The sequence below is a fragment of the Scardinius erythrophthalmus genome (assembly GCF_964197995.2).
Source record: "Scardinius erythrophthalmus genome assembly, chromosome: 3".
Lineage (NCBI taxonomy): Eukaryota > Metazoa > Chordata > Actinopteri > Cypriniformes > Leuciscidae > Scardinius > Scardinius erythrophthalmus.
In genome coordinates this window covers 40,324,562-40,336,297 of record NC_138223.1, presented here as the reverse complement: position 1 = coordinate 40,336,297, position 11,736 = coordinate 40,324,562, and the positions used below count along the sequence as shown (strand labels likewise).

At 38.5% G+C, this 11,736-nt stretch overlaps 1 protein-coding gene across 1 annotated transcript; it reads left to right on the top strand.

Moving 5' to 3' along the window:
• Positions 1–3,396: 3,396 nt before the first annotated feature.
• Positions 3,397–10,950, top strand: cracdlb (cracd like b; the record flags this gene model as incomplete). The annotated part of the gene is made up of 10 exons (XM_081360924.1): positions 3,397–3,449; positions 3,797–3,949; positions 5,643–5,772; positions 5,947–6,108; positions 6,223–6,291; positions 6,425–6,649; positions 7,121–8,321; positions 9,789–10,114; positions 10,270–10,372; positions 10,463–10,950. The coding sequence occupies 10 exons, from the start codon at positions 3,397–3,399 to the stop codon at positions 10,612–10,614; spliced, it is 2,574 nt and encodes an 857-aa protein (XP_081217050.1). The 3' UTR covers positions 10,615–10,950.
• Between the last annotated feature and the right edge of the window lie 786 nt (positions 10,951–11,736).

Genomic DNA, 11,736 nt, shown 5'->3' with positions numbered 1-11,736 from the left:
ACTATGTAGAAACCTTAAATAAACAATTAAAAAGGAGCTTATACCTGCATGATATTACGCTGGACCCACATAGGACCAGCGGTTTGGAAAATGGATGGAAGCACCATCTTCTGGCTAGAGGCGGGAATTAATTCGGTGCGACCCTCACAGTCCGTTATGGGTATCCTCTAGCCGTTTAGCGTATTGGATGTACACTTGTTATTGCGGTGCATTATGAGATAGCATGAGTGCACTCGATAACATCCACTTTGGTTTCGGACACCACTACAAATGGCTGTCCCCTTAAATAGTGCTCAAATATGGTATTAGGCCTGGGAGAAAAAAAACAATTCGCCTAGCTATCACAATTCGTTTTTTTTAACGATTCTAAAATCGATTTTTTTTTCCCAGAATCGATATTAAGTCAAATTCAATCGCTTTATTTTTGTCCTTGCTTATAGATGAGGTTGACAGAAGTTAGCCACTTCGTTCCAACAGAGGATGAAATGTGTCGTTACTATGAGTGTTAAGTGACGTAATATCCCTAGTGGACGCGTGGAAGAGTGAGACTGAAAGCACTGAAAAGCCCTCGGGCTACTCATACGCTGAGAGAGATAAGACAATAGAGCTGCACGATTCATGTTTAAAAGACTGTGATCTCGATTCAAACACCCACGCGATCTTTCAAGTCGTCTGTCTATTAAACTTTAAAGGTGCCCTAGAATGTGAAATTGAATTTATCTTGGCATAGTTAAATAACAAGAGTTCAGTACATTGACATGACATACAGTGAGTCTCAAACACCATAGTTTTCTCTTTCTTATTTAAATCTCGTTTTTGAAAAACACCCCTGCAAAACAGGCGAATCTCCACATAACACCAACTGTGACGCAACAGTTGGGATCATTAATATGTACGCCTCTAAAAATTTGCATAAGCCAGCCCATGCTCAGTGCCAGGCGAAACTGCACAGCCGAATCATCGGAAGTTCTGCAGGTGAAGAAACAATTGAGGATCATAGAGAAAATGGCAGATCTATCTATAATCTATCTATAATCGGATACCGCTACAGTTTAATTTGAAGTTGTTAGTTGCTCTACCCATTTCACCGCGGACTGTTTTTCTAACCTGGAACAATATCAAGCAGCCAGGCTTCTCTTGGCGTCTCAAACGGACGAAGGGGGCAATTTCAACTAACGCTATATTCCCGCAAGCGGTAAGTAGTGATTTTATTAACGATAATTTACACTGTGTTATCTAGATCCAGCGCGATATTGTTTTTTCCTCGAGAGACATCGTGGCTTGCAGACGAGCGAACGAAGCATGACAGTTGTTCAGTGTTTGGATGTAACTACAAATGAACACAAACATATTTTTTTAGCTCCTTCATCCGAGCCTCTGGAGAACCAGTGGGTTATGTGAATTTCTGATGTGTAATTGTTCAAGTCCAGACAGATAATCTTTCTCTCAAAGTCGTTCAACACTGTTTATGCATCAGTAAATCGCGTTGCAGTGATAAGATCTTCATTCACGCGATCGACAGGCTGTCATCTGCTCAATGCTGGAATAGATCTAAATACTTAAAAAACTTATCATGATTCGTTAATCCCGATAGCTGTAATAGTAAAAACGTATAATCACTGTAATAGTAAATGTTTTCCAGATAGCTCTACATGTAATGCCAGATATTTCATATGCAAGCATGTCAGCCAATCACAGCAGTGGGCGTTTACACTGAAGTCTCACAGCAGACACGCCCCTTCAAACAGAGTGTTCAGATCAGGGTATGAAATCAGGCTAGGAAATATGCCTTTTATTTGCCTTTATATGCCTTTTATGATCTAATAAACATACTAACATTATAAGGGCACCCCAGGAAACATTATAAAATAATAAAATAATCCATTCTACGGCACCTTTAACAAAATCATATCGCGACATTCAAAGCTCTGTTGGCGCTGCCGCTGACCCGGAGAGAGTTGTCATGAAACAGCTTCACAGTCTTTTCAACCTCATAGTATCATATTTCTGTGATGCAATAGTTAAAATTATCATAGAAGTACTTGGATAAAAATTTTACGTTCAAATATGAACACTGATGTCTACGATCAAAATCAGCTTTTGATAGAAACTTGGTGCTTAAAATAACGCATTTATCGATTATATTGTTTCACCACTAAGTGGCGACAAGTGACTGTTAAAAAATTTATTTGTTATTGAATCATTTATTAAAGAGAATGTAGTACTATGCTTCTGAAATAAAAGTCAGAAAGATGTGATGATTTGTTTTTGTAAATATGACTCATCCTATACATCATGTACAATCTGTATAAGTGTATGATTTAACTTAAAAAAATATCGCAATACATATCGTATCGGCACTCAAGTATCATGACAGTATCGAATCGAGAGATAGGTGTATCGTCCCAGCCCTATAGGGTATTAGGGGCGAGTTGCAACTGCACAACAATGCACTAAAGAACTACTTTGCTAGCACATACTGTATCAACACCTGATAAGTTTATTGATCTAATCTGTGAATGAAATACTGTAAATGTAATGAACAGTAAATGTTAATGCTCTGACACTCCAAAGAATAAATCTGAGGGCATGTGTGTGAGAAAGTGTGTGGTTAATGAATTGTAAGAGCTTGAACAAGGGCTTGGTTTCCCAGGTTGCAGGTATAGACACAATCTAGTCTAGTGTTTACTAAAAATTGCGCAACCCATGTACATCACTAAGCAACTGGTGTCCTGGACAAAGTGAACTACTATTCTCTCCCCTTAGAAGTCACTGTATTACAAGTGGCCAGTGATTGAATCACAACACAAAGCCAATAGAAAGACACAGGAGATGTTTGCACAAACTGTGGTTTGACAGTCAGAAACGCCAAAGAGGATGAAAGCAGATATTGGGCGTCATCCAGTTTGCCAATATAAAAGCAAAGAGACCAGCACATGACTCTCTGTCTTTACATGTACGTCATCAAACTTGTGAGCAATAATCTGGGTTATATGATGTAGTAGTGCACAATTACATTCCATTACCTTATCTTTTAGAAGTAGTAGATTCTGCTATTGACTGTATGAAGAACTTTTAAACTGGAAAAAAAGGAGCAGCTCTTTCCTTATTAGGACATTGAGGATTCTAACAAATGCTTAGACCAGGGCTCATCACCTTTGAACACAGGAAATGATGTACTAAAGTGCAAACAGAGTGCATCAGTTAACCGTGATCAGCTGATCTTTACTGCTGTAAACAAGACATGCAGCTGACACTCTTCCACACAGTTTCTATTTAAAGTCTTGTTCGTAATTCCATTACTCCTGTCTGCACACGCTGAGATTTATATGCTTTTCTTCATTATCGAATCATTATATGATTTTCTCTTCTTCTGTGGATCAACAGATTAAAAACATGGAATCCGGCCCTGGAGAAATGGACAAAAATGGAGAGGAACTCACAGGTTTGTGTTTGAATTCCTGACTTGAATACATTCACACATTTTCTTTTTAAGGATTTATTAATGAGAAATACATGCATTAGTGTTTTTACTATGTTTTAGGGCTATTTTTAGACACATCATTAAGTGTCTAAAACTCCCTTAACCATAGTTAAATCGCTGTAACCTAGTAGCCTTATAATAGAAGACACCAATATTGAATAGCCTACATAATTAATAATAATAAAAATAAAATCAGACAGAACCAAATCTGACCTTACTTTACAAACAGATCTTCTCATGACGTCATTAATCTCTATTTCTGGAGATCCATGCAAATCAATCTTTCTTACTCCTGGTCTCTTCAACAGGAAGGAAGAAGTCCCGTTTTAAGCAGCTGAAGACGCGTCTCTTTGGGAAACTGAAGAAAAAGGAAAACGAAGGGCTGATTAAACAAAGCCAGTCCGCTAGTGACATCACTGCTCCAGAAGGCATAAGGGAAGGCTACGACTCTGAAGACGAGTTTTCGTAAGTCACTTACAGTGAGGAAAATAAGTATTTGAACACCCTGCTATTTTGCAAGTTCTCCCACTTGGAAATCATGGAGGGGTCTGAAATTGTCATCGTAGGTGCATGTCCACTGTGAGAGACATAATCAAAAAAAAAAAAATCCAGAAATCACAATATATGATTTTTTAACTATTTATTTGCATGATACAGCTGCAAATAAGTATTTGAACACCTGTCTATCAGCTAGAATTCTGACCCTCAAAGACCTGTTAGTCTGCCTTTAAAATGTCCACCTCCACTCCATTTATTATCCTAAATTAGATGCACCTGTTTGAGGTCGTTAGCTACATAAAGACACCTGTCCACCCCATACAATCAGTAAGAATCCAACTACTAACATGGCCAAGACCAAAGAGCTGTCCAAAGACACTAGAGACAAAATTGTACACCTCCACAAGGCTGGAAAGGGCTACGGGGAAATTGCCAAGCAGCTTGGTGAAAAAAGGTCCACTGTTGGAGCAATCATTAGAAAATGGAAGAAGCTAAACATGACTGTCAATCTCCCTCGGACTGGGGCTCCATGCAAGATCTCACCTCGTGGGGTCTCAATGATCCTAAGAAAGGTGAGAAATCAGCCCAGAACTACACGGGAGGAGCTGGTCAATGACCTGAAAAGAGCTGGGACCACCGTTTCCAAGGTTACTGTTGGTAATACACTAAGACGTCATGGTTTGAAATCATGCATGGCACGGAAGGTTCCCCTGCTTAAACCAGCACATATCAAGGCCCATCTTAAGTTTGCCAATGACCAAGTGCTGAGGAAGATCAGTAGATAAAATTCAGATATGGTAATGGGCTTTTCACAACAGACTGGGCCATCTGACCAATCAGAGCAGAACAATCACAACAGACTGGGCCATCTGACCAATCAGAGCAGAGTAGACCAATCACAACAGACTAGGCCATCTGACCAATCAGAGCAGAGTAGACCAATCACAACAGACTGGGCCATCTGACCAATCAGAGCAGAGTAGACCAATCACAACAGACTGCTCCATCTGACCAATCAGACCAGAGTAGACCAATCACAACAGACTGGGCCATCTGACCAATCAGAGCAGAGTAGACCAATCACAACAGACTGGGCCATCTGACCAATCAGAGCATAGTAGACCAATCACAACAGGCTGGGCCACCTGACCAATCAGAGCAGAACAATCACAACAGACTGGGCCATCTGACCAATCAGAGCAGAGTAGACCAATCACAACAGACTAGGCCATCTGACCAATCAGAGCAGAGTAAGCTTCAGACAGTTTTTTTTTTTTTTTCAACCTTGGATGCATGTAAATCTATTGCAGAAGACATTCAAAACAAAATTAGGAACCTTGAAAACAGCATAATAAGGGCACTTTAACATCAAAGAGCTGTCCTGCTGGTTTACTAATCTGATTAAATTGGTTATTTGTACACTATATTGCACTGTAGTGTGTGGGGGTGTATGCATGTATAAAACCTAATATATATATATATATACACTGTATGTACTATAACAATGGTACAATATATAGAATATATACTATTTCATATAACCAATAAAAACTTTTAGTACAATATCTGTGTTATTATACAGATATTGTACTGATGTTTTAGTACAGATATTCTACTGAAACAAAAATAAAAAAATGAACCTATTGAATCTGATCCGCAGGTACCCACAGTGTCTGAACTCCAGGGCGCTGTCTCACGATAGCATCTTCTTTACCGATCAGACCCAGTCCACAGAACCGACACGCGTTCTTTCACAAGAGAACGTTCATGGCAAAATTAAGGCCTTACAAGTAAGGGAATGTTCTTTGTGGAGAACCAACAGCTTGCAAATGTTTTTGTTAGAAAAAGACAGCAGATCATTTGAACTAGTTTTATTATGCTACAGCAGTGTGCTTTGTTCAACTTTAATTTGAGTAAGGCCGGGGTTCATTAAATAGCAAGTGGTTTATATTTTGTTCTGGCAGTTGAAACTGCAGCAACAGAACTTACATCTAGGTCCTCCTCCAATGTTGATTCCTGGCAAACGCACAGAGGACTCAGGAACCACTTCAGAGGATGATGGTTTACCGTGCAGTCCACCGGAGACGTCCTTCCACGAGCGAGTGAAGCATAGAGCCGTTTACAAGGTAACAGAACAATAGAGATGGAAAGTTTAGGTACACTTAAAACATAACAGAGACATTTGCTACTACTTTAACTTTGACCTTATTAATGGAATCCAAATGCCATTTTTCTAACAGTATCCCGAATCTCAGAAACATCTGAGCTCTCTGAGTTTAGCAGGAACGGGAAGTGAAGAAGAAGAACAGGTAATATTCATGAATAATAATAATACGTAATATTGACACACTGCATTATTCAAAACAATCTTTGCGAATAAACATTTACAAAGAAAAATTTGGCATATATACATTATTTGATGGTAAATACTGTCTCACTCAGGGTGATCCTTTCCAGCCATCATCAAGGCCTCTATCCCCAGTCTCCAAACCGTCCCCTCAGCCAATCATCTCCCCCACCTCCGCCTCGACCACACCCACTTCAGGAGTTGACTTCAGTAGCCCTGCATGTTACATGGCCAGTTTGGATAACTCGGCTGCCCGTCATCGCATGTCAGTCAAACCGAGGAAACAAAGAGCCAGCACAAGGGGAAACAGAGTGCCAACGGTGAGGGTGATACAATGTATATGCCTCAGCTTCACATCAAGCTGTATGTATAAATAGATATAAAGAGCATAAAGTAGTTTACATAGAATTAATGTGACAACATTACACTGGATGTGTTAAAAAACTAGATCCCTCTCATTGTAATCAATGGCATTGTGGACACTGGAAGTGCTTATTTTATTGATTTAGAATTATTTTATTTACAAAATATGTGTTCATTTTATTCTTTATGTAAATAAACTAAAATTATTTTGCCATTTAAAAAAAACTCATTTAAAGTCCCATTTAAAGTAGGATTTTATTTTCAAAGGGTGTTAACTAAAACTACTAAAGGTTTTCATTAATTGAAATAAAATAGAAATAGTAGATGAAAATCACTGATAACTGAAATCTGCAAAAATTAATGAATACTTAATTATTACTAAACGGTTGGTTTAAAAATAAAAAATTGAAGGCATTTCTCTTTTCCAGGTATCTCTTTCTCCCAGGTATCGTTCAGAAAGCATCAGTGATCTGGACAATGTTCTGTCTGAGGGGGATGATGATGATGATGGCACCATGACGTTCACAGAGACAGAGCAACGTCGTTTGTCTTCCTCTCCATCTTCGGACCTAATAGAGAACCCCATCTCTCCAGAACCTGCAGAGATATCTCCTGCAAAGTCAGTGCAGAACCAGGAGGAGAACCCCATCAAAACTGAAATTAATTTCCCATCTCTGGGTGTTGAAATCCTAAAGTCGGAAGCGTCTCCTGAATCTGAGGACAAAGTCACCACAAATCCTCTTTATTTGCAGCCCATGTCCTTTGGCTTGACCTCAAGCTCCTCAGGTCCACCGTCACCATCAGGACTTCCAGAATCTACACAACCATCAAGAGCAATAGAGTCATTAAGAGCCCATTCACCTATCCAGAGACATGATCCGAATGATATCCAGATTCAGATGAGTGAGAACATTGTGTGTGGAACAAATACAAAGGAAAGCCCCCAGGAGGAAGCATCATTTAGACAAGTTCCTGTACCTCTGCCTCGCATCAAAAATCCGAAAATGGAAATGAGCCCTACGTCTCCAAAAGCAGCCATGGAGGCCTCAACAAAACCTTTCATTGCATCTGCAAAGCATCACTCCAAAACAACAAGTGAGACTGTGACAAAGCAGAATGAGGGGCATTTGAAAGGTACTCCAGGAATCAAGATTCAATCCAACAAACCCAACCTAGAGCCGCAGAAAGATGAAGCAAGAGAAACGAAACCAACAGAGTCTCAGAATCTCCTCCATCAAACACAAGACACAAAGAGTTTTCGTAGAGAAGTAACGCCTCCTATTATGTCCAAACCAACAACAGGAACCAATCTTAAGACTGATATTGCTACAGAACACGTGGAAACAGAGAAACTAGAGGAACCTGAAGACAGAAAACAGAAGAATACTTTTGGGGTGCAGCTCCGCACAACCTCTCTGTCGCTGAAATATCGCTCTGAGGTTTCCAAAATTAAAGATGAAACCAAACGGTACAGTTTGGAGTCAAATACAGTGCTAGCTGACTCAGAAGAGCATGCTGGGAAAGCAGAAACCTTCAGAAATACGTGTGATGGCAATTCAAAGAGTAAACACAGTGTTCCCAAAAAACAAGATTCACAGAGCCTGGAGTTTCAGCTTGCTGCCCAAGACAGTGAGTGTAAATGTCTTTCTTCTTTCTGTTGAACTATATAATATATGGTATCTGTTTGTGGAATTGGTTCAAACGATATTTTTTTGGTTCAAGAAAATGGTCATAAAATTAAACTAAATATAAAAGGAACTGGATATTTGAAATAGGGTTATTATGGTTAAAGTGCCCCTATTGTGCTTTTTTGAATATTATCTTTCACGTAGTGTGTATTACAGTTGTCTGTACAAATGTCTGTAAAGTTTTAAAGATCAAAGTGCACTCAAAGTTATTGTCTCCTAAAAAAAAGAATCGATTCTGAACTGCTAAAACGAGTCATCAGCAATTGCAATCTCACTCCTGTTACATACCAACATAGTAATGTAACAAATTTGCATAATGCCCGCTTATAGTCTTCATTGGCTGCCCGCGAAAAATTTTTGAGGCTCAACAACTGAGTAACTGAGCTGAGTAGACCAATCATAACAGACTGAACCATCTGACCAATCAGAGCCGAGTAGACCAATCATACCAGACTGAACCATCTGACCAATCAGAGCAGAGTAGACCAATCATAACAGACTGAACCATCTGACCAATCAGAGCAGAGTAACAGACTGAACCATCTGACCAATCAGAGCAGAGTAGACCAATCATAAGAGACTGGGACATCTGACCAATCAGAGCGGAGTAGACCAATCATAAGAGACTGGGACATCTGACCAATCAGAGCGGAGTAGCTCTTAGAAAGGAGGGGTTTATAGAGACTGAATCTTAGAACAAACTTTTCAAAGTTTTCAAACTCTTTGAGAAATGAGGTATGAGAAATGATTATGTTAAATTATGGGTTTTTTTTTGTAGGAAACCTCCAAAACAAAATGCCAATGTTTGGAACCTTTAATATAGCATAATTGGGGCACATTAAATAAAACAATTAGAAAAAAATGTTACTTAAAAAAATAAATGTTAACTGAAAAAAAATATATAAAAAAATTCTCAGCTAGTTGCCAAGGCAACATTTCTCGTTTTCATTTAGTTTTACTTGATGTACTAAAATAACTAAAACAGACATAAACATTTATAAAAAAAAAGCTATATAGAAATGTAGTAAAATCAAAATGAAAACATAAAATATAAGAATAAAAACTAATTGAAATTATTATTAAAATTAAAACTAAAAATTTTAATTAAAATGTTTTATGAACTGAAGTGTTCCCAGATAAATACCATTCTGACTTTTTCTTTGCTATTTGTAATCTGACAGTAATATAAAACTATATATTAATTTTATATAAAAAAACAAAACAAAACAAAAAACAATCTGAGATTAATACCAAAATAATAGACTGCCGTGGAAAAACAAAATAACTGCACAGCAGTGTCAATCAAAATTTATCAAAAAAAGTAAAAATTATTGTGTCATTTCATAACACAGAAAACAAAGTTAAATGTACGATTCAATTCTTTCTAAAATTGAGTTGTTTTTTACAGCTAGAAGACCTTCTATCCAGAATACATCAGGAGCAACTAAAGAATCTGTGTCTGAGCCAGGCTGGAAGAGTCTAGCCAGAGAGAAGACCAGGGCTTACCAGCCATTCTTGAGCAGACTGGCCACAAATCACTCACCAGTCCACCCTTCACTTCCACCAGCACCTCCTGCACAGCCTCCCAAACCATCCGTACAGCCTAAAACACAACCACTAACCACCGCCGCGCTTCATCCTCTGAAAACACAGCACACACTGAACACACCAATTCAGCCGGCCTCACCGAGACCTACAACTAAACCAGCACCTAGTGGAACAAAAGACAAGCAGGTAACATGGCTGGAGAGCACACATATATGAATTAAATGAAATGCATAAAAATTAAAAATTATTAAGTATGATTATATTATTCTGTATATTCTAAATTAATTTAAGGTCATTAAGATGCATCCAGTATAATTTAATTATTTCTTTACTCTTTGCAGGACAATGGTAGGAACTGTACACCAGACGATTACACGACAAAGAGAGCAGCAGCCTCCAACAAGATGGATGGGAACGCGAAACCCGTCCCACCTAACACAGAAAGTAAGCCACTGCTTTGTCATTTTGCTGTTCTTCAAAGCTTCATCATTTGATGTAGACGTTGATGTGCATGTCCGTGTTCCTCTGCAATAGCACTTACCGTCACATCTGAGCTTCCAGCAACATCAGCATCGCCACCAGACGTCTCTCCGCAGCAACAGCCACGGTCAGATGGAGCTCAGCCGTCCTGGATGGAGCTCGCCAAGAGAAAGTCTTTAGCATGGAGTGACAAAACTTTAGAATGAAGACGAGACAATCGACCAGAGACATTCAGTGATGGGCTTATGAAGTGGTGCAATACCCAATGTTACAGCGAATGAATGTATAGCTGTGTGCGTGAGATTGAGTGAGTGATAAATTGTTATCTCTTGTATGCTAATATATTGTATAATTATAATTAATTTGCATTAGTAAGATGTTACTCAACAGATTAACATTATTTACAGAGTAATTATGAATGAAGAACATGTATATCAATAGTTTGTCCGTGTTTTTATAGTAGGCTGTTACATTAAAACAGCTGATTCCCAATACAGAGATAATAAACGTAAACAGTGACTACTATGCTTAGTAGATACAGTGAGTCAATGGTATTGCATTATATAACAATATATCAAAGTGGCATTCATAAAATGCAATTTTACATCAATACAAACTTGCCTTACTCCATGAGAACATGATGCATACACTGCCCTCTGGTGGATACATCATACCCTGCCTACAAAAGTGTAAAATATTAATCCATGGCATGTTCATATTCCATTCAAATTAGGATGACACGTGGCAATTAGTTATAGTGAATATAGATAATTAATGATTTCTCAACATTCATTTAATAATTTTTCCACATCTCACCAACTCTTATTCTGACCTTTTTTTATATAAATACACATAAATACAATATTATTATTTTTACACATAAATAATATAAATGTGTAATCATCAAGCTAATGATGTACTTTAAGAAAGCTCTCGAACTGGGAGCAGGCCTGGAAGAGAAAAAGAAAAACCTTGGTGTAAAGACCGCTAAAATTAAGAATATACAAAAGAGAAGCAAAAGAAGAAGGTGAGTTGAAAATAGAAGTGGATCCGTCGGGCTGTTTGAAGTCGGGCATTGTATTGAGGCGTTATTGTGTCTGACGGCGAGCGATATAATGAAGATGAAGAAAGTGAGTGAGGGCTGAAGTTAATAATGCGTCGACCCCCCGTTGCTCCGACTCACCCTCTTCATCGTCTAATTGACCGGGCAGGATCCCCGGAGTCCTCTGTTATTATTTATTAACAATTCAAAGATAAATAATTCACGACTTTGAAAAGAAGCTTGCGGACAGAAGCTCTTAATTGAGCTTTGGAAAGGAATGGTGAGG